Genomic DNA, 27,212 nt, shown 5'->3' with positions numbered 1-27,212 from the left:
GATAGAAGCAGCATTAAGAGAGGCGGAGAGGGGGGAAGAAGCAGCATGGGTGGATGGGGAAAGAGAAGCAGCATGGAGAGTATGGGGGAGAGAGAAGCAGCATGGATGGAGGGGGGAGAGGGGTGAAAGAAGCAGCATGGAGGGGGGCAGCATGGAGGTGGGAAAGAGAAGCGGCGTAGAGGGGGGGGGGGGAAATGGGATAACAGTATGGTCAGAAGCTCTAAAATCAAACCACAATCAGACTTTTTCACAGATACCTCCTGGGCAATTGTGTTTTGGCATGTATTTGTAGGGTTGTTGGTGCATTGGACAGTCGCCAAAGTCCTGGGAATTCAATGACCTATGGCACAACATGACACTATTCAAGCCATTCCCTGTTGTAGTAGCAAGAAAGTTATAGATGAGCAACCTCGAGAATCAGCGCATTGTTTTTTGGACCGATAACATGGATGCAGTTGATGTGGTAAATAACATCCTCAACGTCAGTCACATTTATCAATATATTAAAGTATCTGATAATTAAATGCATATGTAGTCTAATATCCATTTCGAGGCTAAGCATATTCCTGGTATGAACAGCATTGTAGCTGATGAACTATCCAGTGGAAAGCTAGAGGGATTCTTTTTAGCTAGTACCAAATGCTAATGTGATTGGTGAACTTTGTTGTAAGCACTTTTGGCAGGTTGTTACTCAATTATAGGTGATTTTTGTCAAGAATTCCCTAGTGAGCAGCACATGGGCGGCATACAGAAGCATTGAGGAAGATGGATAAACATACAGAAGCAAACAACTAAATTCCCTAGGGTTTTATTGATATTAGATTGTAATTCTTTAAAGCAAAACCTTTTGTTTAAATAAAACTTCCCATCAACAGAAAAATCTGAATTAAAATGAGGGCCCAAATGACAAGCCTAGAGCAACAGACCTAAACCGTCTAATACCATTTTGATATATTTATTATAAATAAACCTACACTCTTTTTTCTTGCATCACACTTTGTGCACTTTGCTTCACCTTAAGAGGATAATTTTGGTGTCTTTCATTTTCTTGGATCCTCACCACAGCCATAAAATACTGAAATTTGAGCTGAGAGACCTGATAGGTCCAGTCAAAGTTCCCCATATTAAAGTATAGCTGCGCTTCAGGATTCAAGTGTTGCTAAGCAACGCTCATAGTCTCACGACATAGAGCGATAGCTCAGGCAATTGAAGCTCACAGGAGGGAGACGACCACAGCAGGAAGATTCTAGCAATACCCATAGGAGGAATATTCAGGTGACACCCAGGAAGAGATTCAAGCAATGGCCACAGAAGGAAGTTCAAGCGATGCCCACATACACATACACGCACATACACACTGACTGACAGGAACTCTGCCACACTGACACAGACACACGCACACAAGCAGAGAGAAGCAGCATGGAGGGGGAGAGAGAAGCAGCATGGTGAGGGGGGAGAAAGAAGAGGCATGGAGATACACATGGCAGACAGAGACAGAGAGAGACACACACAGCAGACAGAGAGAGAGACACACATATGGCTGACAGAGACACAGAGAAAGACAAAGTGAGAGACACATGGCAGACAGACACAGTGATAGATACATACACAGCACAGATAGAGAGAGACATGCAAAGAGAGAGAGAGAGAGAGAGATACAGAGAAACACAGAGAGAGGAAGAGAGGGAGATACAGAGATAGTCAGAGAAGGCGAGAGAGGGAGAGAGTGAGGCACACACAGAGCAGACATTGGGAGAGACAGAAAGAGAGACACACACATGGCAGACAGAGATACACATGGCAGACAGAGAGAGACACAGTAAGAGACACATATGGCAGACAGAGAGAGAGAGAGATACACACATGGACAGAAAGTGACACACATAGAGAAAAAGAGGCACACAGCAGACAGAGGGAGACACACACATGGCAGACAGAGAGAGAGATACACACATGGACAGAAAGAGACACACAGAGAAAAAGAGACACACACAGCAGACAGAGAGAGACACAGAAACACACACAACAAACAGAGAGAAACACACAGCAAATGGAGACAGAGACACACAGACACAGAGCGAGAGACAGGGACACGTGCGGCAGACAGAGAGAGAGAGAGACACCCACGGCAGACACAGAGAGAGAAAGAGACAGACAGAGAGAAAGAAAGAGACAGAGAGAGACATGCAAGACCCAATACACTGAATGTATTGGGTCCTCGACAGTAAAATATACTATACTAAATGGTGTAATATACCAACATGTAATATACACTAATTGACTGTTGCCATGTCTCCAGAACGTGGAAGACCAAGCCGTGGACTGCGAACTTTTCGAGCTGAATCCTGGGCTCAACAGTTCTTAAAACATTTGCAACCATTTTTCCAACATTTTTATTGGATCAATCTAGTAATATAAATAAGCCTACAGGCTTTTTTTTTTGCACCACTCTTTGACCCCTTTGCAAGACCTTCGTTGATTTTGGTGTCAGTGGTTGTGTATCATCCTTACCACTGTCCTAAAATCCTAAAATTAGACTTTGATACAGCGAGTCACCTGTTGGAGTAGGGCCAAAGTTTCCAGTGCTAGGTTTATGGGTGCGCAGCTAAGTATGGAAGTGCGTGGTTAGGGAAAGTCATGCGTTGCTAAGTGATGTTGATATGAGGAGAACAGCCAGTAGCTCAGCTCACTGCTGTTCTCCTCACCAACCAATTCACGCTGACCCACGGATCACTCACCTCCCGGAGCACAGCTAATACACTGGAGATGTCAGCATGACCAGAAGAGAGCTGGTAAAAGCGCTTCCCACGCGCTAACAGAGTCCTTCCCCGCACAGAGTTTTGGCCCTCCTCCTCTGCTGAAGGCACACAGAGCTGACAGCCTGTCAGACTCCCGTCAGGTGAGAGCAGGGGATCTGTATGGGGAAAGCTGACACTCCTTCCTCCTCCTCTGCAGAAAGCTCTCTGAGAGCTGTGGGATTCCTCCTCCCCTCCACAGGTGGCACACAGCGCTAACAGCATGGCTGTTGAGAAAGACCTGACGGTCGATACATGTTCAGCGTCCTCACATTTGACGTCAGTGTGTGCAATGCTCTTTTGCTAATAAAGAAGAAGTTTAATGTTTGCAGCTATCTGCCACTTTTTTTCTTTGCTCTTTATTGGACTTCAGCTGCTTGCCGACAGCTCTGTAAGGATTTGGCTCCCACTACATCTTCAGCCAAAACATTGAAGCACTGCAGAAGAGGTGAGTTCCGTATTTTGTAATTTGTTTGCACTCCTTTGCCTTCATACATAGAAGATGACTAGAGCATATGCAGTTCATAATATCAGACACTTAGACATTGGAAATTAGATAACTGAGAAAGAAGTAAAGACATGTGCCTGTGTATGCTCTACTGTGTCTTGTAAGACATAAATAACAGACACTATTCTGCCACTAGGTGAAGAACATATTGGGATAAAAGTCCAGATGAATTGTAATTGGCCAATTTATACATAACAATTTTTGCTCAAAATTTACTTAAATGAAGCAAAGTGAATGATTATCATGAAGTCTTAATGTAAGTTAATGACTGAATGACTAAGAGAATTGTGCACTTCTCGTCAGTCGTTCACTTTCAGCCTGTATAAAAACTAATCAGTGGCTCGTTCACTTCTTGTTATGTTTAAACCCTCCCAGCTCAGTGTTTCACTTGAAGAAGTCACCTAAATGTGATAAGGAAAAAGCTGACAGTAAGACAGGGCTACACCCTGAAAAAAGTCACAGGCATTACTATTAATTTCTCATACTTATTCAGACGTACTGATATAGTATAAAAGGGGGGGGGGGAGGGGGTTTCACAGTAGCAGGAGGAACACCTAGATGTTTGGATCAACGTTCACAGAGAGGGTTCAACTAAACTCTAAAACGTAACTTTTAATCAACAGAAATACTAAAAAGGATTATGTCCAACAAATCCTGGAGAGACACAGACAAACACACATACATATAAGTTTAGGTCAAGTCCCCAATCGTATTGAGGGGAAGCTGGACCGAAAAAGGGGAACCTATCCTAGGTCGGGGTTCCTCCGTATGTAAAATCAAGTAAAGGACACATTAAAACTCAGCATAGAGTAATTATGTGTGCTGAAGAAAGACTAGGGTCAGCTTGATATACAAAATGTTCCTATCATATACAAAGTTCCTAAAAATGGAAAGCAGCTGTTGTGTGGGTGGTTTGAGGTCGGAGCTAGTAATTCCACCAGCTAGTGCATAATTCACCACACCAGAAACCAGCTATCACGAACGTCACTCGGATTAGTTACACAAAGGTGACTAAAAACTTAAGGAGCTTCTTGTAGGCGCATAAATAAACAGATAAGAGCAATGAGTTCACCGTCATCCAAAATTCTGGAGCACGGCTGACTGAGAGCTGAGAAACTTCCTGTACGAGTAACAGTAAGAAGAAAAGAGCAAAGGTTCTACGCGTTTCAGCTAAAAGTGGTGTAGCCTCATCAGGAACTGGATTGCGTGAAAGGTCAGTTAGGTCAGGGTAAGAGACCCTGATCAAATAGACTCCTAAGTTAAGAAAGTAGAATTAGAGGAGTGTACAGGTGAGAGATAAACAATCCTATCACTAGGTATACAGGAATTAACCCAGTTTCCCAATCAATGAGGCTGGTGCTGCTACTTTATTATTTTGTTCCTGACAATTACTGGGGTGGGAAACTGGGTTAATTCCTGGGTAATACTGGGTTGTTTGGTTATGATACTTTCCAATTAAGTACAGGGAAAACAAAAGATCTCAGCAGCACACCTTCAGCTCAATAGGCTCACAAATAGGGAGAGAAGGATAGAATATGACGTCAAGCCAGTAGATGCGCACTCACCTAGGGGATCCGGACTTCAAAGATCCCAATGCAGCATAGAGAAAATGTGTATGGAGAGCAGCATCAAGTAGAAGCTATTTCAGAAAGACATCCTGGAATCTTCAAGATGCTTGACAAAGTCCTTTGCATAGGACGAAACGTCGCAGGTTTTGTTGTTCATGCTGAGGGTGTTTTTAACTCAATAAAGATGATAATTGGATTTGGATTCCCTGAAGATTCCAGGATGTCTTTCCATATCAAACTCTGGAGGTAACTCAGCCATGAACATTTTCTCGATACTTTCCAATTAAAGATCCACTAGCAAAAGTGGCCAGTATTTTTTCAGGATTTCCATAATTTTGTTGCTATGTCCATCAACTGTACCAATGCTCCTCATGATCTTCTTACCATCTGCCTCATGTTTGACATAGAATACAACTATACTTTCAGAACGGTACATGTCTCGCTGAGCATTACAAAAACCATTAAAGCTTTAAAATCAAAATAATTTGTAGATAACATGGACAATGACAGTGTTAAATATCTTATTGTAAAGAGGAATCACCAATGCACCTAGCAACAAAAGGCTGACCTCGGTATGACAATATGCAATAGTGCTGCCATCTTGGGGTACTGAAATCACTGTGCCGCTCGGCTAAAAATTAGTGTAGCTCTGGACTCCATCATACTATCACATTGTATGAGCTGTTTTATTCATCTCAGTGAGTTTTACATATGGTGAAAAAAGCAAATTGTGAACATTTGAGAAAATTTTGGTGCTAAGCAGTACAAAAAATGTCTTCCTTTTGTAAAATTTGGCTAAGAAATGGCTCAAAAATTAGATGCCAAGGGGCGTGGCCTAGACGCAGACCCGAGCAGAAGTGTCTCCCTGAGCTCTGCTCGTACCTGGTATTTTAGCAACTTTAAAAAGCATTTCCAGCGCAGATAACTTGCCAAAACTTCTGTTAAAGACCCCTACAGCAGGAAAAAAAAGCAAAGCTTGGATACCGAAGAGGGGAACGGGAGGAATAGAGATCTCCGTCACCCAGCACAACCAGGAGAGGTGAAAACAGCTGGAGCCACATCGGAGGATTCACCCGTCTTCAGAGGTAATCCCTGCAACAGAGGAGAGAGATCGGAGTTCCAGAGCAACCTCCGCTGGGTCTCCCGGTGAGTTGCTATAATTAGAAGCCTCCTGAAGCGCGGGAACGGGGCACCATTTTAGCCTCCAGGGCCGTGGCTGAGTGCTGTGTGCAGAGAGAAGTGAGTGTGACTGCTCCAGACCGCACACTATCTCCCCGAGCCTCCCGACAAGACAGCTGTCTGCATATTCTAAGAGGCTGGGAACAAGAAAACTCGCTGCCCACATCAAGCAGTGGGCTGAAAACAGAGAGAATAGCTCTGTAGCACCTGAGTACCAGCAGCAGGGCTCCTGAGAACTGTGATTTCCCTACACTAAAGCTTGCTGATTAAGCTCCCCTGACAGTGCATGAGCTGAAACCGGCTGTATACCGGGACACACACTGCTTTACTTTCACTTTGATTGAGGTTAGCAAAAAACCACTTTGGAGGGAGTGTAGACTGAAAGTGAACCAAGACAGTTACATAACACAGAGCTCTGATTGCTTCCAGCCTACAGTGACTAAAAGCGATCCTAGCCACTTCAACAACACCCAAAAGCAGACCGGTGGTCTTCTAAAGGAGAATGCCTAAAAGAAGGAGCACCAAAACGCCGCTGGTCCGAGAAGACAGGGTCCGCTGAGCAAGGGGAGCTCCCCCTCGCCTACAAGCCTCGGAGAGGATGCGGGGGTCTCTCCTTCTCGGTCGCCTGGCGGGAGAAACCAAGTTGTTGCTCAAGAGCTGCAAGGAGAGGAGACACCGAAGACCATGTCCAGGCGCGGGGTGAGTGTTCCCTCTGGGGAAAGTGTTAATTCTGCTCCATATGGCCACAAAATGGCGCCGGTGGACTCTCAGCCATCATCTGTCCCCTCCACTCCCTTTTCAAGCCCAGAAAAACAGCGCCCCCGACTCTCCCCAGATACCAACCAACATCAAGGGGACCCCACATCTGAGCCTGATCCCATCATAAGTGTCCCATCATCCTATATGCCTGCTACGGAAGATTTTATAAAACAAATGATCCTAGCCTTAAGGGGATCCTTGCAAAAGGACATTAAGTCTCTGTCAAATTCCCTAAACACCTCTATACAAGATCTGGAAGAGAGGACCGACCATATTGAAACCAAAATGGGAGAAGTAACTGCATCCCACAATAAGTTAATAGATGCACACTACTCCCTGGAGGAGGAAGTAGAAGACATGAGGAAAAAAACTCACAGATCTGGAAGATAGGAGCAGGAGATGTAACGTCAAGTTCAGAGGCATCCCAGAGAGTGTCCCACAGCACGAATTAAAAAGCTTCCTCACCAAGCTAATCAAAAGCATCCTTCCAGATGCCTCAGAATTAGATTGCACAATTGATAGAGTGCATAGATTGCTAAAGCCGAACTTTCTACCAGACTCGGTTCCAAGGGATGTAATCGCCAAATTTCATTTTTTCCACATAAAAGATACCCTGATGACAGCTTCAAGAAAGCAGGGCACCCTACCATCTCCATTTGCAAACATAAGCCTTTTTACCGATTTGTCGCAGAATACAATCCAAGCAAGAAAGGCTTTCTCTTTAATCACCTCATCCCTGAGAGCTGCAAAAATACCCTACAAATGGGGCTTCCCTGCTAAAATAATAGTGCATAAGGATAATGCAGTGCATGCCCTAAACTCTTCAGAAGATGGCGCCAACGTCCTCTCAAAATGGAACATCCTACTCCCAGAGGAACCGCAATCTAGTAAGCCTCAGAGACCTCTGAAACCCTCCCATCGCCGCACGCTCCCTTCTACTCCTCCGTGAAATCAGCTTAAGCATTCCAAGTGTTTTTCCTCACACGACGCTGGACACACTCTACGCTGACCTTCAATACCAGGCTGATGGTTTGTAAGCCGAACTTTACCCCCACAACAGGATTCAGGTTTTTACACCTGCTTTTATCCAAAGTTTTATTTGTTTAGTTTTACAAGTTCATTGTCTTTTCTTTAGAGGGCTCATCTTGATGCTTCCAAGCAATAAGATTTATTATCTTAAATCTGCCCTCCTAAATAGCATGAATAACGCAATTTATATGTCATTCAATGTTAACAGGCATATTACTGTTTCCACCTGTACTTTTGTTTTAAGTTCATATGTATGCTATGCTGCTAATGTGTTCCAAATAGATATGCTCACAACTCACATTTACAATGCATATAAAAGTTTGCTCCCAGAACGTTACGGGATTAAACTCCCCTTTCAAACGCTCAATGGTCTGGAAGGATGCTAAAGCATCCAATATAGACATTTTGTGTTTGCAAGAAACGCACTTCGCCCAGCAGTCTTGCCCTAAATTTTCAAATAAACAATACCCACAGGTTTTCTTCTCAAATGCCCACAAAAAACATGCTGGAGTACTGGCCGCCCTGAGAGATAGTCTTCAATTTTCTCTTTATAAACAAATTTCAGATGTCAAGGGCAGATACTTGATATTGCAAGGCATCATAAATAATTCGCCAATCACCCTGGTGAACATTTATGCACCTAATAAATCCCAAATCTCTTTCCTGAACAAAGTAATAAAGAAGATCAAAAAAGTCCTCACAGGAAAATTGATCCTATGTGGCGACTTCAACATAATAGTAGGCAGGGAAATAGACTCCACAGCATCCACCAGGAGCATGTCGGTCCTCTACCCTTGGTTACACAGAGAGGGTTTATATGACATATTTAGATGTCTTAATTCCTCTTCAAAGGAATTAACTTTTTTCTCTCCAAGGCACAAAACATATTCAAGGATAGACATGTTCTTGGTAGACAGAGAGACTCTAACTTCAATTACTGATTCCACGATTGGAGTATCCACTTGGTCGGACCATGCCCCGATATACATGGAATTGAACATGGGCACCCGTTGCACCTTATCAAAAATTTGGCGCAACGACACTAATTTGTATAATATCCCTGAGAACCAAAAAATCATCAATAAAGCTTTAGAGGAATACTTCTCTTTTAACTCCACCCCTGATATAAGCAACACCACATTGTGGAATGCCCACAAGGCAGTTATAAGAGGGGTACTAATAAAACTCAAAATACAGCAAAATAAAAACAAAAGAGAAAAGATAGACCTCTTATTAGAAAAAATAAAGAAGCTGGAATCACTCCATCAAGAATCTTCACAAAACAAACTCCTAATGGAGCTATCTTCCTTGAGGAGAGAATTAAAAAAAACACTACTAGACAACTATAATAGGGGTCTGATGTATTCCAAGGCAAATTTTTACTCTTATATGGACAAGCCTTCAAAATTGATGGCCAATCTTGTAAAAAAAAACAAATAAAAACAAAAATCCCATTCATCATCAATAACAACGCCCCCCAGGTAAAAATCTCCCACCCCCAGCAGATAGCTGAGCAATTTAAGGACTACTACAATAACCTGTACAATCTTAAAGATAGTCCCTGCACCTTTCAACCCACTCCGGAGTTAATAAATAAATTTCTAGACGGATTAGCGCTCCCCACGTTAGACACCCAAAAAGATATATTAAACAAACCAATTTTCAACGCAGAAGTCCTTAAGGCCATTCAAGATTTAAAAAACCACAAATCTCCTGGGCCTGACGGTCTTCAAACGAGTACTATAAAAACTTCGCTCAACTGTTATCCCCACATCTAAATTTGCTATTTAACGAGGCGATGGACAAGGGTTCCATGCATGAAGAAATACTCCAGGCCACTATCGTCACCATACCCAAACCAGGCAAACCCCCTACAACACCAGCAAATTTCAGGCCTATTTCCCTCTTAAATTCTGACTTAAAAATATATGCTAAAATACTAGCCTATAGGCTTCTGGAGGTCCTGCCCACGGTCATACATAATGACCAAGTGGGTTTTACAAAAGGAAGAAGTGTCACCGATGGCACACGCAAGATACAAAATTTGATGGATCAAATCACCTCGAGTCGGACGCCTTCTCTCCTCCTTTCCCTGGATGCAGAGAAGGCGTTCGATAGAGTGCACTGGGGCTTCGCATTTGAAGTGCTCCGGAGATTTGGGGTGGGCGAGGGCTTCTTGCGGGTGGTCCAGGCTCTTTATACAAAACCCTCGGCCAAGGTTTTGGTTGACGGGGTGTTGTCCTCATCTTTCTACATATCGAATGGTACCCGACAGGGATGTCCACTATCCCCATTGCTATTTGTCATGACAATAGAACCCCTCGCAGAAATGATCAGAACCTCTCCAGAGATTAGGGGTGTATCTATGGGCTTAAGACAACATAAAATTGGTCTTTTTGCCGATGATATCATCGTTACCATGACAGACCCTTTGAGCTCTCTAAGGGGTGTGAAAAATTGCATTACTCAATACAGTAATGCCTCTCTGTACAAGCTAAACTCAGACAAATTCCAGATATTGGGTATCAATATTGATTCTGACTTAAAACTGGATATTCAGAGGGAGTTCCCTCAGATGCAAAAGCTCCCATGCTTCCCAAATCAAAGATTTTTACAGCACAATCACTCAAAACGCTAATAGATCAAAAAAGATCCACCTACGGTGGCCTGATGCGGAGAGTGAGAGACGTGTAGATCTCAGCTCCGTCTTTGAGACCCTTCAAAAGCGACTCCCAGCTATCCCAGCACGGAAAAAACTGTGTGAATAACCTCATAAAACTCCAAGGAGCATCATGCCAAAGAGGAAGAATGCAAAGACACCGCTGAACAAAGTGTCGGACTTCTTCTCCTCCCGCGGCTCGGCACAAGCACAGCATGCCGACAAAGATGGCGCCGTCCCGCGCAAAAGCCCAGAAGCAGACAGAGAAGATCTGCAAACACCGACAGCATCTCCAAAGACAGCGGAGGTACGAGCTGTCAACGCTGAAACAGCGGAGGCTCTCCGGGAGCTCGTCGGCAGGAAGGGGTGAGTGACAAAGCCGAAAGGCTTCATGACAGCGCAGCAGAGCCACTTAAAACGGCGCTGATCAGCCCTCATTCCCCACTGTCAGCCTCCTCTCCCTCCATAAGCCCGGAAAAACAGAGACCCCGCTTCTCCTCCTCATCAAATACAAGTCACCAGCGACTTACCTTTGAAGAGGATTTAATTCACAGTGTTCCCTCCTCTAGTCTCCCAGCGTCAGAGGATTTTATTAAAAATATGATTCTTGCATTGCATGGATCCCTACAGAAGGACTTTCAAACCCTCTCTGCCACAGTTAATAGCTCTATACAAGACATGGAAATCCGTACAGACCATGTTGAAGCTAAAATGAGTGAAATAACAGCATCTCATAACAACTTAATAGATGCTCATTATGCTTTAGAGCAAGAAGTAGAGCTCATTAAAAGTAAACTAATCGATATGGAAGACAGGAGCAGGAGGAACAACATCAAACTAAGAGGTGTTCCTGAGAGTGTTCCTCAAACAGAGCTAAAAAAGTTTCTTACTAAATTGATTAAAACCATTCTTCCCGACACCAGCGATCAGGACTGTACAATTGACAGGATCCACAGACTTGCCAAACCGAGCTTCTTGCCAGAATCTGTTCCAAGAGACGTGATAGCTAGACTACACTTTTTTCATATAAAAGAGGAATTAATGATGGCTTCCAGGAAAACCCATCCACTACCGTCTCCATATGCTAACATCAATTTATTTACAGATTTATCACAGTCCACAATACGAGCTCGTAAATCCTTTGCGTTGGTAACTGCAGCACTGAGATCAGCCAAAATCCCTTATAAGTGGGGTTTCCCGACAAAAATTATGATCCACAAAAATAATGTGAAAGCAGGTGAAAAAATTCTAGCGAAATGGAACATTCCGCTTAAAGAGGTGACGCATGCTGTTAAACCTCAAGGATCCCAAACTCCATCTAACAGACGCTCGCTTCCCTCAACGCCACCAAGAGGAGAACAAACCAACCCTGAATGAACTACCGCCGTTTTGTCTAGCTGGGGCTTCAAGAAGCGTGAGTAAAAGAAGGGTCTTACCCTGCAAGGCGGACTTTTACCCCCCAAACACAACACAACAGGTTAAACTTGACACCTTATATAGGTTTGACTGTTGGAATTTACAGGTCTTACACCAACTGGACAGTAGTCAATTAGCATATTACTACCCAAGAGAAGACCTATACTTGGTTTAATGTTTTATATTTGTATTGTTTTGTTTTTCATTTCAGCTGCCAGACGAAACTTTAACACTAAGCTTTCCTTAAAAATTTATTATGTCTATTAAAATTTATTCACAAAATGCAAAGGGACTAAATACTCCATTTAAGAGATCTATGATCTGGAGAGACGCCAAAACAAATAGAGTAGATATACTCTGTGTACAGGAAACGCACTTCACAGAACTAACCTCCCCTAAATTTAAAAATAAAAATTTTCCCCAGATTTTTTCGGCCAGCGCTCAGAACAAAAAGTACACAGGAGTATTAATAGCCTTCAGAGAGGGTCTCCGCGTCTCCATAGCAGAGCAAATATCTGACCCTAAGGGGAGATATATCATCCTGCAGGGCTTACTTAATGATACTCCATTTACGCTTGCTAATATTTATGCCCCAAACAGCTCTCAGATATCTTTTCTAAACAAAACAATAAAAAAAGTCAGGAAGATTCAAAAAGGCAAATTAATTATCTGCGGGGACTTCAACATAATCCCAAATAAAGCACTAGACACCACAGCATCTAACAGAACAGCCGTAGCCTTACAACCTTGGTTACACAAAGAAGGTCTTTACGATACTTTCAGATGCCTTAATACCACTTCAAAAGAATTTACTTTCTTTTCCCCGAGACACAAGACCTTTTCTCGAATAGATCTATTCATAGTAGAAAGATGGACCCTTACGTCTATATCAAACTCTTCCATAGGAACAACCACGTGGTCAGATCACTCCCCTACCCACATGATCCTCAACATTAACGCCCCTTTCAATCCCACGAGAATATGGCGTAATGACATAAATCTATTTAAAACTCCTAGCGCCCAAGACCAAATCAAAAAAGCGTTGATGGAATACTTTGCTCTAAATGTAAGCTCAGAAATAAATAGTTTCACTCTTTGGAATGCCCATAAGGCAGTGATTAGGGGAACCCTGATAAAGTTAAAGGCGCAAGAACGAAAAATAGACAAGCCAGAATCAGCACGATACTGGACAAAATCAAAAAACAGGAAAAAATTGAACAGGACATTCCTCAAAATAACCTCCAGTCGGAGCTAATCCCATTGAGAAGAGAATTAAGGCAAATATTATTAGATGACTATAACAGAAGCCTTACTTATTCCAAAGCTAACTTTTACGCTAATATTGATAAACCATCAAAATTAATGGCAAATATGGTAAAAAAAAGATCCACCTACTAAATTGGGAGCACACATTAAAAGAAAACATACCACTTCCGATGTGGTCAGCCAATATTCTCCAAACCCATTACAAAGTAGTAACCAACTGGTATTATACTCCCTCAAAAATGGCACAATTTTTCCCTGCTTATTCTAATTTATGCTGGAGAGACTGCGGCCAAGTAGGCACTTTATATCACTTGTTTTGGGAATGCCACCAAATCCATGAATACTGGAAGGAGGTATTCAATACCATTCAATATATAACTGGCATACGTTTGGAGTGTTCGCCTCAACTGGCACTCCTTCTCATTGACTGTCAAGTAATTCCGAAAAAGAAAAGAAGGTGGATATGTCACTTTCTACTGACCGCCAAAAGTATTATAGCTAAAAAGTGGAAGAGAGTCCCCCCACCCTCAATTGGTGACCTCTTGGGCGCAGTTTCAGACCACTATTGCTATGAAAAGATATATGCTAAATCCAACAACTGTATTTCTAAGTTTAATAGCACTTGGAACAATTGGCAGAAATTCGAACTGGAAAATAAGTTCTGACATGTTCAAAATTGTTTTGTTGAATTCTTTCTACTACTGCTTACATTCAAAGAGTAATCTACAACATTTAAAACATATATCGCTACACTAATGTAAAGCTTGATATGTTTATCGTCATATTATGAAAACTATGTAACGATGTATATATCTGCTACCTATATATGTAATGATGTGTATATGCTCTTGCCTCTTTATAAAATCTAATAAAAATTATTGGTTAAAAAAAAAAATAATAATTAGATGCCAAGCCAGAGCTTTAGCCACAGCCAGAACATAGGCCAGCAAGCATTCCCCAGGCATTGTTTTGGGGCATAGTGCCACCCTGTGCCTTTCCTTACATATAAAACTTTCAGAAAGAAGCTGGGGAGGTAAAGAGAATATCTACAAAGATATCTGTTTTGATTTTTTTTCTTTGTCATCACTAGTGGGTTTTTCAAAGGGGGAGCAACATTTTATTATTTGCCTCAGTGCATTAAGCTGTCAAACACATGTTGGGGGAAAAAAAAACAATGTGGAATCTGACACTTTAAAGCTTGTGTGGATGAGGCCTTATACTGTATTTACAGAGGAGAAACCAGTACAGCAGCTGGCAGCAGGTACTCACCGCACCGAAACATTTAGCATTTCCTGATTTTGTTATACATACAGGAAAGTTCCCCTCAGTGTTCTCATTGTCGCAACACCTGCTATGACACTGGTCACTAGAATAACAGAAATCTTCAATGTTCTAAATGTAGATCAAAGGAAAGAAAAGTTTTATCAGTTCATTTATAAGCTTTCACATTTATGTCACATAAAGAAGTGTGTTTTACAAACATTTTTGACATGTCATAGGGGTGTGTGAAAAGCTTTAATCACAAGGGCTGCAGATGATGAGACCCCACTGATTGCTAAAAATAAAACAGCCAAAGCACTCATACAAGCGCTGTCACTGCTGGTCTGCTGAAGGTGAGCCCATAGGCTTTGTATTGGGCCAGTCTTCAGTTAAATAGCAAGGACAGCAATCAGATGAGCTCTTTATCTGACTTGTTCTAGCAATCTTTGGGAGTCTCGGCAGGTGCATATCTAAGGGCTCAGGGTCCTGGGTGCAAAAGTTCGGCTCAAGACCCTCCCACCTATACCTGTACCTGTATCTAAAGCATGCTGCATACAACTGCAAACATGACTCAATTCCTTGACTACGTGAAAATTTGTTTGCAGCCTCTTAAACTGTGTTCATGTTCTTCGTTACATTTTAGAATCATAGTTTCTAATCATAGTTTCTGTACATAATTATTATAGCTTTTACCTGTGACTTGGTCCACATGAAATTTGTACGCTTTCTAGATGATAGAAATTGTAACTATCTTCAGAATTATTATGCTGCTAATCCATCACTAATTATCTTATGTTATAAATAGAGATGAGCGAACGTGTTCGGCTCCGCCCCTTTTCGCCCGAGCACCGAACTTTGCGAGCAATTCCGTGCTCGGGCGAAAAAAGTTCGGGGGTCGCCGTGGCAGCGCGGGGGGGTGCGGCGGGGAGTGGGGGGGAGAGGGAGAGAGGGCTCCCCCCTGTTCCCCGCTGCTGCCGCCCGCGCCGCCGCGCCTCTCCCCGCCCCCCGGCGCCGGACGAATCTTTACGCGCGGACACTGAAGTCCTCGGTAAAGCCGGTGTCTGGGTGCGTAAGTGTTCGTTTAGAACACGTTCGCTCATCTCTAGTTATAAACGTTTAGCTTTCATTATCATATATATGGTGTTTCTTAATTATATAAACCATTCTCATAATATCTCTATTATGAAAGGTCCTTTAGCAATCCTTAGTGAAGGACCTCTTTGTAAACTACATTCACATTATTACATTCACATTATTTGTAGAACTGAATCTTTAGACTTATATTGTAATTCTTCTCCTTCAAATGAATTCAACAAATGATTAATAGCAGCTGCTTTGACATTTTTGGGAGTTACAATCCCACGCTCACATAACCAATTTATGGGCTTCGCTTACGATGTCAGAGATCTCAGGGTAGAGGGGGGCGTGGCTAGCCAGCAGCAGGAAAAGAAGCAGCAGTGAAAACTCCTGGCTGCTAGAAAACTCCGGTGCCAATAACTCCGTCCCAAAAGCTCCCACGGGGCCGAAACCACTACCGCTAGCACCACCGGGACCTGGGCTTTAAAACAAGACCTCTCACAGGTCTCTAGCTGAAACCGCGATTTTGCGGCCTACTGGACCGGGCGCATCCCCAGGCTAAATTTATAAACGCGGCCGACCGGAAGTGAAGGCCGGCCGCGATCGGCAGCAACAGATATCTCCTGCAAAGAAGCAGGCAAGGAGGAGCAGCCACTGGCTGGAAAGGGACAGCCAGAGAGCAAGAGGAACAGGGGAAACAAGAGCAACAGGGACACAAGTAAGTGCTCTCCCAGGACAGCCCCCACAGACACCAGAAGTGGAGCAGGCAGTGGGCCACTGCAGGGGAATTAAACTCTTTACATGAGGGTCGGAGCCTGACCTCCGAGCGTGATGGCTGCCTGAGTCCAGCGCTCTGTCTGCGGGGTGTTCCTGCGGGGTCCTATCATCAGCTTGACACAGCGGACATGCCGAAAACGGTGAAGGAGAGGAGCGCAGAGCAGTTGAGCACCCCTCGGGCGCTGAAGAATCAAGTCGGGATGCAGCGGTATCTAAAAGATCGGGACTCGCGGTCACCGCGCCAGCCGGCTAAGATGACGCCGTCCCACGAGACCGCTGCACCAGCATACAGTAAGGAGAGGGGAGGGGAGTCCTCATCTGAAGAAGAAGAGGATAATGAAGCCATATCAAAAGGCTTTATGAAGCAACTCCTTGCCGATGCCCTGAAGCCCCTAATTTCAGACCTTTCTGAAATAAAGGAGGATGTGAAACATCTGGGGAGAAGGGTTGAAGACTTGGAGGTCTCTTCCTCCTCCATCACTTCTCACGCCCGTGCTCTGACACAAGTGTTGAAGGAACAACACGAGCACCTGAACCGCGCCATAATAGCCCAAGAAGACTTAGAGAACCGTAACAGGAGATGTAACGTTCGCATAAAGGGGCTCCCAGAGTCATATGAGGCGGACTCCCTCCTTAAGGTAGGAGCCGAAATTTTTGAACTTTTATTAGGAACTGAGAAAACTCTACAAATGGGCATTGAGCGCATTCACAGGGCTCTTAGACCCCCTCCTCCCATAAACGAACCGCCCAGAGACATTATTTGCAAAATGTTCTCACACCAAGACACCCTTGCGATCTTAAACGCTGCGAGAGGTCACAAAGGATTAAAGTACGGAGGGCACGCATTGCAATTCTACCAGGACCTTGCGCCCTCTACCCTCTACAAAAGGAGACTCATGCGACCGCTACTTGAAGCCCTCAGGGCTAAAGACTTACGTTACGCATGGTTGTTCCCTTTTGGACTTGGGATTACTGTAGGAGGGCGCAGGCTTACTATAAGAACCCCAGAGGATTTGCATAAAGCTTGGCCCTTGTTGGATATCCCCCCTCTTGATCTGCCGTGCTGGCTACCACTTCCAGGGTTCCCGAACTTGCCAAAACTACCTTCGCCGGATGCCTGGCAACCAGCCTCCAGCACAAAATCCCCGAGAGGGAAACGCAAGAAGGCGAAGGAAACCAGCAATAACGAGGACACTTGAAGCTTCCGTACGCTACTGATATTGTTCACCTTTTTACAGGCTGTACATACACGGACTGGTTATACTTTGTTAAGAAAATGCTCGTGTGGAATTATGCCGGCGTCCGAGCCTTCAAGCCTCTCGGCTCCTGACCGACCTCGCCTTCGCCGATTCGGTTTTCTATATTCACCATACAATGTCGCAACATGTTTTGTTAGGCTTACTATGTTAAAGCGGACTTTCTCGCTATGATTGCACCCCTCTCATGCTCAACTTGAGAGGGGATTCAAGATCGTTTCCCCCCCCCCCCCTTCCATGGATGTCCTAGCTTAAGGACCCTGCTGGACCCCTGCAGTTCAGGCTGTACATAGTTGATCGGACTTTATTCGCGTAAAGGCCGACCAACCCGCCTCACACCCACCTTACCCTCCCTCCTTCCATCTTCTCACGAATAGACGACCTTGTCGTCGTGAGACCCTACAGTTCTCTCCATTAGGAGAGTATAGCCTATCTTTCTCGTTTATACGTTCCCTATAGTCTACCCTCCCTCTTGTCTCTGTTAAGTTAGTCCTCCCTCCCCAGCCTCTCTCGGGTTGCTCTCTCCTCCCCCCCCCCCTATCCCTCTACCAATTAGTCTCGTGTACCCGGCTAGGCGACTCCGTACACAGGAGGCGTAGCTGACCTTTATCTGCTCACGACTGACGCTTCTTTTTCTCCCACGCTCTCCAAAGCTAGGTGTGCTAGAGCCTATCTTAGCATGAATGAACCACTGAAATGGACCACGTGGAACGTGAAAGGACTGAACTCCCCATCCAAAAGGCATCACATTGCGCTGCTGTTGAGAAGGTACGGTACTAAAATTGCTTTCCTGCAGGAAACCCATTTCAGGGGAAACAGACGCTTATCACTCCCTGGTAGACAATTTACACAGGCATATCACAGCACGCATCCGATATCCGCCGCGAGGGGAGTCTCTGTACTGTTCCATCATTCAGTAGCTTTTACATGTGAAGCCCAACATTCAGACGAAGAGGGAAGGGTCCTCTTTTTAAGAGGTAAACTCCTAAATCAAAAAGTGACTATCGCTAATTTGTATGCTCCAAATGTATGGCAGGTGCCCTGGGTGTTGGGACAGCTCGAGACCCTAAAGTATTTTGCAGAGGGCCCAATTCTCCTAGGGGGTGATTTGAATCTGACTCTAAGTCCCATTCTCGATTCATCGACCGGTAGGTCCCACGTCTCTCAGACTAAACTCTGACGACTGTACCGCAGTCTTTCGGAGTTGGGTTTGGTAGATGCTTGGAGACATTTTAACCCGTCCACGAAAGATTTTACCTTTTACTCCCATGTACACCTCTCCTTCCAACGCCTCGATTATTTTTTCATTTCCTCATCCCTTTTAAACACCCTCAAAGGAGCTAAAATAGACTCCATTTTAATTTCTGACCATGCTCCACTCCACATCAGCATAGATTTTATCCCTCCCTCTCCTCGGGAGTGGTGTTGGAAATTAAACCCATCGCTCCTGGACGCGGAGGAGGATAAACAATTCCTTAGGTCCCGCTTGGAAGAATTCTTCCGATTAAATAAATCCCCAGAGGTTTCAACTCCAATGACATGGGAAGCACACAAGGCCTATGCAAGGGGCTTATTAATCGCGCTGAGCTCTAGAATTAAAAAAAGGCATCAAAAAGAGACAGAGGAAAAGCTCCAGCAAATTACTAAACTAGAACAAGCCGTGAAAAGCTCCCAATGCAAGGCCTCATTAGACAAACTAACTAGTCTCAGGAAGGAACTGAAAGGTGATTTCGACTCAAAGTACAACAAGAAATATCTACACTTGCAAAAAATAGTTTATATACAGGGAAATAGGGGGAGTAAATGGACCTCTGCTCTTATCAAAAAAGCCCAGAAAAGAAACTTCATCAGTTCTTTAAAGACCAACACAGGTAGGACCGTTACATCCTCTAAGGACATAGTGGCGGAATTTCAAGCCTACTACTCTCAACTGTATAACATTCGCCACCCCTACACCCCGGAAGAGAGACAGACAGCTCACACACAGATACAGGCTTTTCTGAGCGAGTTAGACCTCCCTTGTTTAGACGAAGATGCAGCTAATACCTTGACGAGGCCAGTCTCCTCCCAGGAGGTGGAAGACATTCTGACCTCATCTCCATCGGGTAAAAGCCCCGGCCCCGACGGCCTACCGGCCGCCTATTACAAAGTCTTTAAATCCTGCCTGACTCCCCATTTAACGGAATTGTTTAACTCCCTACTCCGAGGAGATTCACTACCCAAACAAGCGCAAGAAGCGCATATCACGTTAATACATAAAGAGAACAAAGATCCTGAAGCCTGTGGAAGTTACAGGCCTATTTCTCTAATTAACTTTGACGTGAAGATGTGGGCTAAACTTCTCGCAAAAAGATTTGAAAGATACATCCCATCCTTGGTGAATGAAGAGCAGGCTGGCTTCGTCAGGGGCAGGGAGGGTAAAGATAATTCCATTAGACTTATACATGCAATAAGACACGCACAAACATTAAACATCCCATTAGCTTTAGTCGGCTCCAACGCAGAAAAAGCCTTTGACCGGGTCGACTGGTTATACATGCAAACAGTTCTCTCTCAATTTAAAATACCTTCCACTTTTATCACTGCCATTTTCTCTCTCTACGCCGCACCGTATGCCAAACTTAAAATAAACGAGATCCTGTCGCCCTCCTTTAACATTGGTAACGGCACGCGACAGGGATGTCCCCTATCTCCCTCGTTATTTATCCTCGCCCTGGAACCGCTCCTACAGAAGATTCGTCTAGACGCAGGTATCCGTGGACTAAAAGTAGGTCAGAAGACCCTCTCTTTGGCTGCTTACGCAGACGACATTGTCTTCGTAATCACAAACCCAGAGGAAGGCTTGCCACGTCTTACCACTCTGTTAGAGGAATTCGGAACCCTATCCAATTTCAAAATAAATTACTCAAAATCAAAGGTCCTGAGTGTCTCGATCCCATCTAACCGGAGTAGGGCACTAAAGTCAAATTCACCTTTTACATGGGCCACAGCAGATATTGAATTCTTAGGTATACGGCTGACCAAAAAAGTGGAGGATCTGTTCTCGGCTAATTTTTCTCCTCTCCTACCTATGATAAAAAATTTGTTGCGCTCATATGACTTTCCTTTTTTGTCATGCTTAGGGAGAAAGAATATCCTTCAATCTTACGTTATGCCTATTTTCATATATAAAATGCGTCTTCTCCCGATCCATATCCCTAATACTTTCTTTAAATCATTGCGCTCAATTATTTTGAACTATGTATGGAGGGGTAGAAGAGCGAGAATAGCTTACAGCTTGCTAGAAAAAAGAAGGTCAGATGGTGGTATAGATTTGCCTAACCCAAGGGACATATATCTGTCAACCCAACTAAGTCATTGGATGGAGCTGGTACATCCTATTAAGGATCATCTGGTACATGTCTTTGCACTATCTTCTTAGGGCCCCACCCTCCTTCAGGACTTATGGTGCTCTAAGCAGATCTTACGGAGACGGGGTGCAGTTAGTCCCCTCTTGAGGGGAGCTATAGAGACCTGGCTTAAGCTGAGAGAGGAGTTGGCCCCTTGGCCCTCTCCTCTCACCCCCTTAAACGCTCTACACGCGACAATAGGCTTACAACTGGACCCATGTTCTGCTGGCAGTTGGAAGATTCTGTCTGATAAAACAATATCAGACTTACAGATGAGGGCCCACCTGCCTCCCTCGGATATCTTGGAAGCACTATTACCCGGACATAAGCTACCTTTTCTTGTGACAGCGCACATGACACATATTTTTAGAAAGTTCTTGGCCATGCATAGGTCGACCAGACCCCTATCTAATTTTGAGAAATCTCTTAACGACCAAAATAAATCCAAGAGGAAACTAGCTGTCATTCGTAAACAGTATGTCTCACCACCACACAACTCTAAACCAGCATTCATCACCTCCTGGGAGAAGGAGCTCAAGATCTCTCTATCGGAGAGTGATACGAGGGTCATTCTCAACAACTCATTCGGCACTTCCCCCTGCGTCACTTCACAGGAATCACATTATAAGGTGCTATCTAGATGGTATAGGACTCCCCAGTGGCTCTCGGACCATAAACTCACTTCTAAGGACTCCTGCTGGAGGTGCGACTCCGCAACCGGCTCCTATCTACATCTGTGGTGGGAATGCCCGGTGCTGGTTCCTTTCTGGAAAGATGTGGGATGCGTGCTGAGCAGACTTGCTCCAGGGTTAGTCCTTTCCCCTGAGATGGTATTTCTGTGGAGGCCGACCGCTACCTTCCATCCGCAGAAAAACAAATTGATAGCACTTTTGATTGACGTCGCTAAGTCTCTCATCCCCCTTCTCTGGCTTAGAAGGGATCCCCCTTCCCTAGTTAAATGGAGAGAAAAGGTTGATCTGTCGAGTTTGGAAGAGCTGACTAGCTATACCAGAGGTTCTCATGAGAAATATCTAGAGACCTGGAGCCCTTGGCATGCTATCAGGGTAACCCTGTGACTAAATTATAGGCCCCCTGGGCGCCTTGGGAAGGATACCCGGTCACCCATACCTCTGCAGAACCTTGACTCAAGATCTACCCTCCTATTATATTATATGGCGACCCCCCGAGTTAGCCCTCACGATCTGTGGGCTGCTCCCCTAGCCGTTTCAATCCTCTTAGAGCGGGCTCTCACTATACACAGAGACAAACGAAACACGAGACACCACCCCTCCCCCCCTACTCCCCCCCCCCCAACTTTCCCACTTTGTTCTGTTACCTAATGTACCCGTACCCCAGGTTCGTAGTTAATTGATAGTATCTGGAGGCACCCCGTACGGGGCAGCCCCCTGTATGGCGATCTCCCTCCCCAAGTGGCTTTTGCTACTTTATTGCTGCTTTCGTCTCTAATCTAAAACGGAATGATTTGCATTTCATGTGATCATTTTACGTTTATGTAATCCTTCTTTACATGCTTCTGGAGACGTTGATCTATATTCTGTCTGTTGATTGTTAAAAACTCAAAATGTCAATAAAAATTTGATTTAAAAAAAAAAAAAAAGAGATCTCAGGGTATACCTTGGCAGTCAATTCTGTAAGAGATGTCAGCACTATGGCTAAGCTTGGTGTTATGATGATCTTACCCTCAAGTGTAGATTTTCTCTATCTCCTATTTTAAGTAACATCTCAGAAAAATGTCCATCGGAAGCATCACTTCTTAAGAGAACTCTCATATTTGGTATTATGGTGAGCTTCTGAATATGAAGCAATAAATATGAAGATTTTAAACATAACCATACTCCTGGTAAAGTTTTCTAAAAGTCTCCAGCTGAGAGAACCGTAGCACTCCTCGTTAAGTTATCATTTCCCCTTTTATCTTTCAGTGTTCTACTGAGGACTTCAACTCCACCTTTATGAGCCATGGCGCATTCCTCTTATACTATTAGCTTAGTCTCTTTAGCATCTGTGCCTTATTACTCCACTTTGATATGTTGCACAGAGGTATCTTTACATGCATCAGATTTAAGGGTATTTTAAAAACCGGATTAAGTTACATTACCTCCATTTAGTAATGTGGCAGCAATGCCAGAAGAGGTAACAGCCAAAGCTAACCCCTGATCTTTCCGTATTCTAGCTAATAGTAGATTTAGGAGCATCCAGGAAAACTTTTTGACTAGTGCCCTTCCTAAAATCTGGATGTAAACTTGAAACTGTTCTTAAGTAAACAAACTTTCATTGTTAGAGTCAACTGGTGTCAAGAAAATTGTGCTGTAAGTGATTTCTCAGAATTAATGACCAATGTTCAAGCTGTGATGAATGTAAAATGTATGATGCAGATATACCAGGGAAAATATTCTCTCCCCCTCTGCATAAGACTTTAATGAACACTCAGGGTAGAATGTGAATTTAATGCAGTATCAGCATACAGGGAGATACCGCAGTAGTAGGTAGAAAAAAAAAAAAAAAAAAACGTGTCTGTGATGTGAATGTACAGATTGCAAATTTCAAATGAAAGCGTGAAGAAGCATGCGAACGCCCAGAAGCAAGGGGGTGGAGCTAGATGATGTAAAGGAATGTAATGGGGGGGGGGAGGGGGGGAATCTTGGGCTGTCAGGAAAGGGTTTTTTTTTTTTCAAATTTGATGATACATGGCGGGTAGAATCAGATTAATAATGGATTTGCTTAAAGGATCTAACATTTCCAATGTGGATAAATATTGGTGGATTAGTCTGCCCTGTTGTAACTTACAATTAAATTATTTCCTGTCTCTGTCATTGGCACTTACAAGCCCTATCTGCTACCATCAAATTCTCACTGGATGGATCAGTACTAGAGATGAGCGAACGTACTCGTCCGAGCTTGATACTCGTTCCAGTATTAGCGTGTTCGAGATGCTCATTATTCGAAACGAGTACCACGCAATATTCAAGTTACTTTCACTTTCATCTCTGAGACATTAGCGCGCTTTTCTGGCCAATAGAAAGACAGGGAAGGCATAACAACTTTCCCCTGCGATGTTCAAGCCCTAAACCACCCCCCTGCAGTGAGTGGCTGGCGAGATCAGATGTCACCCGAATATTTCAATCGGCCCCTCCCGCGGCTCGTCACAGATGCATTCTGACCTAGATCAGGGAAAGTGCTGCTGATGCTGGAGTTGCTATAGTGAGAGTGTTAGGAGTTATTTTAGGCTTCAAGAACCCCAACGGTCCTTCTTAGGGCCACATCTGACCGTGTGCAGTACTGTTGAGGCTGCTTTTAGCAGTGTTGCACTTTTTTTTTTTTTTTTTTGTATATTGGCCGTGCAGAGCATTGCGTTCTCAGTCAGCAGTCATTGTACATAGTATAGGGCCAGTACTGGTGAGGCAGGCACAGTGGGAAAGGTGAAAGAGATATACAGGCTATATAGGCAGTGGCCTTTTTCAAACAAATTTTGGGGGAAAAAAATATATTTGGGCTGCCTGTGACCGTCCTCAGTGTACTGCGTGTCTGCTGGGGGTAGTAGTCCTAATTAATACACAGCTAAGCGTTACAGCAGGCTCGTGCAAAAGTGTTTCCTGGCTGTGCGGTGCCCGTTACATCACCGCCATCATCCTGTCCACATTGAAACAGTATACATATATGCGCTGCCTACAGTATCTGTCTACTGTCTCAGCTCTGCTGTTCAAAAAATGGAAGCAAAATACTTAAGGCCTACTAGTGACGTTTGGCCACTTGACTGCTACTGCGCTGTGAATTCCATTATCTCAGTCATACGCACCTACGTCTCACTGCAGGCGTGCGCAAAAGTGTTTCCTGGCTCTGCGGTGCCCGTTACATCACCACCGTCATCCTGTCCACATTGAAACAGTATACATATATACGCTGCGTACAGTATCTGTCTACTGTTTCAGCTCTGCCGTTCAAAAAATAGAAGCAAAATACTTAAGCCCTAATAGGGGCGTCTGGCCACTTGACTGCTTCTGCGCTGTGAATTCCACTATCTCAGTCCTACGCACCTACGTCTCACTGCAGGCGTGCGCAAAAGTGTTTCCTGGCTCTGCGGTGCCCGTTACATCACCACCGTCATCCTGTCCACATTGAAACAGTATACATATATACGCTGCGTACAGTATCTGTCTACTGTTTCAGCTCTGCCGTTCAAAAAATAGAAGCAAAATACTTAAGCCCTAATAGGGGCGTCTGGCCACTTGAGTGCTTCTGCGCTGTGAATTCCACTAGCTCAGTCATACGCACGTACGTCTCACTGCAGGCGTGCGCAAAAGAGTTTCCTGGCTCTGCGGTGCCTGTTACATCACCGTCGTCATCCTGTCCAGATTGAAACAGTATACATATATACGCTGCCTACAGTATCTGTCTACTGTCTCAGCTCTGCTGTTCAAAAAATAGAAGCAAAATACTTAAAGGGGTTGTCCGCCGCCGAAACTGATTTTTTTTCCCCCATGAATGCCCTGTAGAGGAGAATCATCACACATTACAGCTTTAAAGGGGTTGTCCCGCGCCGAAACGGGTTTTTTTTTTTTTCAACACCCCCCCCCCCCCCTCCCGTTCGGCGCGAGACAACCCCGATGCAGGGGTTAAAAAAGAACAACGGACAGCGCTTACCTGAATCCCAGCGCTCCGGTGACTTCTTACTTACCCGGTGAAGATGGCCGCGGGGATCTTCTTCCTCCGTGGACCGCAGGGCTTCTGTGCGGTCCATTGCCGATTCCAGCCTCCTGATTGGCTGGAATCGGCACGTGACGGGGCGGAGCTACACGGAGTCGGCATCCTGCACGAGAGGCTCCATTGAAGAAAGCAGAAGACCCGGACTACGCAAGCGCATCTAATTTGGCCATTAGACGGCGAAAATTAGACGGCAACCATGGAGACGAGGACGCCAGCAACGGAGCAGGTAAGTGAAAAACTTTTTATAACTTCTGTATGGCTCATAATTAATGCACAATGTACATTACAAAGTGCATTAATATGGCCATACAGAAGTGTATAGACCCACTTGCTGCTGCGGGACCACCCCTTTAACCATGAAAAACGATATTTTCCTCACCTTTTTATTCCTTCTCTTCCCCTTATAAAGCTGGCCTGAAGGATTTTTCAAAGATGGCGCCACTGGGTAGTTCCCATGATGCACTGCTGCTTCTCTCTCCTCAGTGCGCGCTCCCGATGACACTGGTCACATGACTGGAGGAGCGGCATCATGCACGCTTCACTGCTTTGAATGGAGCCAGCAGCCGGCCGGCCCCATTCAAAGTAATGAGAGAGCAGGGAGAGAATTGCTATCTGCTCCTACTGCTCTGACAGCAGTAGCAAGAGTTTCCTTCATCTCCCCGGCATGTCCACTCATCACTGGACACTGGGACAGCAGTGTCACAATGTCCAGTGATGAGGGCACATGCTGGGGAGATGAAGGAATCTACTGCTACAGATGTCACAGCAGTAGGAGCAGATCGTGATCTCTAGCAGCACTTTCAATAGCAGACAATCGTCCGCTATTGAAAGTGAAAGTAGCATCAAGCATGCCCTACACACACACACACACACATAAATATGCCCCCCCCCCAGACTTCTGACAGCCCGGCTGACACTAGCGACACCCCCCTGGGACTTCTGACAGCCCGGCCGACACCAGCGACACCCTTCCCCCCCCCCCGGACTTCTGACAGCCCGGCCACCACCAGCAGCACACACACCCCTCCCCCCCCTGCGAGAGCCCGGCGGACCACTTACCTTACAGATGAAGATCAAGATCCAGCAGCCGCACGTCCCCTGCAGGCATAGGAGAGCTTCCAAGCAGCTGAAGCTCTACTGCACAGTAGAGAGCAGAAGCGAGAAGCGCGTCCCCGACGTCCAGTCAAGACCTGGAGCCGGCCCGACAAGAAAAGAAGATTTCTTGTCGTAACCAGGGACGACCGAGGAGCAACACAGGGGAGGGGGGGCACCCCTACAGGTAAGTCAATAACTTCTGTTTGCCTCATTTACCATTCACAATGTATATTACAAAGTACATGGTAATGGGCAAACATAAGTAATGAGATCTAATGCTTATGGCCGGACAACCCCTTTAAGGCCTACTAGTGGTGTCTGGCCACTTGACTGCTTCTGCGCTGTGAATTCCACTAGCTCAGTCATACGCACCTACGCTTCACTACAGGTGTGCGCAAAATTCTTTCCTTGCTCTGCTGTGCGTTCCGTAAGCGAAGTCAGCCTCCAACCACAGGCC

At 44.8% G+C, this 27,212-nt stretch overlaps 1 protein-coding gene across 3 annotated transcripts in view; it reads right to left on the bottom strand.

Annotated features, from left to right (window-relative positions):
- The window catches only part of LOC136588448 (leucine-rich colipase-like protein 1), an 83,996-nt gene that overhangs the window by 14,053 nt on the left and 42,731 nt on the right, over positions 1-27,212 (bottom strand). For all 3 annotated transcript variants that reach the window (XM_066587663.1, XM_066587680.1, XM_066587672.1), the window contains one exon: positions 14,449-14,571. In XM_066587663.1, coding sequence (XP_066443760.1) covers positions 14,449-14,571 — 123 coding nt within the window. The remainder of the gene's footprint in view (positions 1-14,448; positions 14,572-27,212) is intronic.

Source organism: Eleutherodactylus coqui, chromosome 1 (genome assembly GCF_035609145.1).
Source record: "Eleutherodactylus coqui strain aEleCoq1 chromosome 1, aEleCoq1.hap1, whole genome shotgun sequence".
Taxonomy (NCBI): Eukaryota; Metazoa; Chordata; class Amphibia; order Anura; family Eleutherodactylidae; genus Eleutherodactylus; species Eleutherodactylus coqui.
Note: the sequence above shows the minus strand (reverse complement) of the source record. Positions and strands in the feature narration are given on the sequence as shown.